The 2,959-nt window shown below is 37.9% G+C and overlaps 1 protein-coding gene across 1 annotated transcript; it reads right to left on the bottom strand.

Moving 5' to 3' along the window:
• Nucleotides 1-1,133: 1,133 nt before the first annotated feature.
• On the bottom strand, nt 1,134-2,712 carry LOC112456129 (uncharacterized 91 kDa protein in cob intron-like; the record flags this gene model as incomplete). Its single annotated transcript, XM_025018468.1, has 3 exons — nt 2,651-2,712; nt 2,115-2,343; nt 1,134-1,964 (listed from the first exon to the last, which is right to left on the bottom strand). Coding segments are annotated over exons 1-3 (1,122 nt in total), but the record flags the coding sequence as incomplete, so codon positions are not given.
• Between the last annotated feature and the right edge of the window lie 247 nt (nt 2,713-2,959).

Here is a 2,959-nt window from a genome sequence, read left to right as displayed (position 1 = left end):
ATGCAAAACGAAGTCGTTACAAGCATGTTGTTACAGGAACGAATGTCACACGAGAAACAATCAAGGAAATATCTACCTATATTGTTCGCAAATTGCATTAGCCACTCACAAAGTTCTTGCCGTTTTACTAACATTGTCAAATCTTAAAAGAGTCGCAGTCCAGAGCGAGCCGCAGTCATGATGTGAACGGAACCGACCGGTGACACGTCGTTCCGGATCGAAAGACAGCGACTGACTAATCGTCGATATATAAATAAACGACTGTATAGGTCAAACAAATAAAAATAACGTTTAGAGAGTAATTATTACGTGGCTCTTATGATTCTATCGTATAGCGGATTGAGATTCTCAGTGTCTTTTTTTAAATTGATCGTGTTATTTTGTTCTTTTTTTATGTAAAACATCTCTGCAATCTCCCTCTTCCTTACATTTCTCTCTCTATGCATGATTTCCGTATCGGACCATTTAAAATTATGCCCGTGTGTAAGTCGGTGCTTGCTAACAACGGAGTGTTTATTCACATCTTTTTTGATGTCATCTAAATGTTCCTTCACACGAGTTTCCAAATGTCTTAAGGTTTGTCCAATATAAGAAACGTTACAGTCATTACATTCGATTTTGTAGACCACTCCTGTTTCTTTCATATTTTCGAGCTTATCCTTACCCCGTTTTATAATTGAATCCAGCTTTTTGGGGATCGTGTAAAGGACATCGAGGCCACATCGGTTTACGGTCCGGCGAATATTTTCACTAAGACCCTTAATGTAAAGAAGCGCAATGTATTTTCGGGCGTCGAAAGTATTGCTTACATTATTACAGTCGGTGATGTTATTGCGATGTTTTAATTCTTTTAATCTGTTGTTAATTTGCTTATCAATCAGCTCTTCTGGGAAGCAATTATTCCTAAGGATGTCCCTCACAATTTTAATATTAGAACTGTGAAATTGTTTATTTGAAAGTAAAATTGCATGGTCAACAAGGCTTGTGATTGTATTATATTTGTATTTCAATGGATGGTTGGAAAAGTAATTTACATATCGGCCTGAGAACGTGGGTTTCCTGTGCCAATTAGTCAAAAGCCTGTTGCCATTTGTGATGATGAGAGTATCTAGAAAGGGGATGGCCCCATTTACCTCCAATTCGTGAGTAAATTTTAAACGGGGGTGATAGTTATTAAACGCGTCAAGGACATCCCCAATTTTATCCTTAGGAATTACGGCAATAACATCATCGACATAACGGCGAAAAAACGACAGAGAAAAATTAAGCATAGCAAGACAGTGAGTCTCTAAATCCTCCATCACAATATCCGCTAATATTGGTGAAAGCGGAGATCCCATCGGACTGCCAAAGATCTGTTCATATGTGTCACCATTAAAACTGAAACTCGTAGATCCCAGTACCAGCTCAATAGCATGCAAAAATTGCGGTAAATTAAGCTTCGTGTTACCAGAGATATCCTGCCAACGTTTTTCTATTCCTCTGAGAACTAACTCCTTCGGGATGTTGGTGAAAAGAGCCGTTACATCGAGGGAAACGAGTACCTCATCAGTATTAATCTCAATGTCATTGATTTCTCTTACAAAGGACCAACTGTCCTTGATGTGAGACTTAGGTGGGCGAATAGAGTGATGCAAGATACTGTGGAGAAAGGACGCTACGTTATATAAGGGACTTCCCAAAGCCGAAACAATAATCCGTAGCGGAAAACCATTTTTATGGATCTTTGGCAGCCCGTAACAACGTGGGAGATTACCGTTGGTGCAATTTAAACGCTTGTAGTCCGTGTCCTCGATAATACCACTGTCTCGCCACGATCTGACAAGTTTATTTAATTTCAAGGAGATTTGTCTAATAGGATCTTTCTTTAATTTTTTGTACGTGGACTCGTCTTTAAGTAAATCAGTCATTTTTGTCAAGTATTCATCCCTGTCCATAATAACAGTGACCTGACCCTTGTCAGCCTTCGTGACGAAGACATCGTGGTTTTCTCATAAAAATTTTTTGCATTCCGCGTATCTATTTAATATGCAGCGATCGACCAAATCTACGTGGTTTTTATTCACTAAATATCTATGTAAAGAGTCCGTTAACGACTCACGTACACCATTTACCGCATTCTCCGGAAACCTGTGAGCATTAACTTCGAAATTCTTTATTGTTTCTAAAACGGAATTTTCGCGGTCCTTTTTATCGAATTGGTTAATCGGTAACGCAAAATCTCCCAAACACAGAAAATCTGACACCGAGTTCGGTATCCGCTTATTACTAATGTTGACTAACCATTTCGATTTGTCTATCCTCGAAAAAGGATCTGCCACAATGTTTCGTTTTTCTATTATTCTGTTAAATTTGTTGATAGATTTAACCTTAAGAGTATCATTATATTTCATGACCTTCTCATTGTTACATTCGAAAAACTCGTTAACCAACCTCTCCGGTAAATTTTTGAATAGTTCTTCTTCAATATTAATAATTCTAGATCTTAAATTTTTTAACACATAATGGCAATCACCGATTTCTAGATTTATTATAACACCCTGACTCCGTCTTCTGAGACTGTCTACCTTATTTAACGCCCTATTGCTCCGGAAGCGAAAATTAAACTTCATATTGTAAATGTGCGGCGGTAACACACCGTATTTCCTACAGCGGATTAAAAAAGTGAACTGTTGGCTCACTCTGCAGATCCTGTTTCTTGTGTTGATCCATGACTTCAGTAAAATTGTGTTGTTATGTCCATAATTCTTCGTGATGTTCCCGAAAAATCCATGCCTCATCCAAACCACCATTATCGAGGTCAGTGGTGTGTAAAAATTTTCCAAAATTCTTTGTTTTGTCAGTGAAAAACTAACACAGGTTGTTTTTTTGACCAAACTGACATTTATTCTTACGTTAACTCGACGTTTCGACACTGGTTTTGTGTCCTTATCAAGAGATTTCTAAAAGTATGCAAAAC

This window comes from Temnothorax curvispinosus, unplaced genomic scaffold (genome assembly GCF_003070985.1).
Source record: "Temnothorax curvispinosus isolate PA1 unplaced genomic scaffold, ASM307098v1 QBEX01000592.1, whole genome shotgun sequence".
Lineage (NCBI taxonomy): Eukaryota > Metazoa > Arthropoda > Insecta > Hymenoptera > Formicidae > Temnothorax > Temnothorax curvispinosus.
This window is presented reverse-complemented; position numbering and strand designations above follow the sequence as displayed.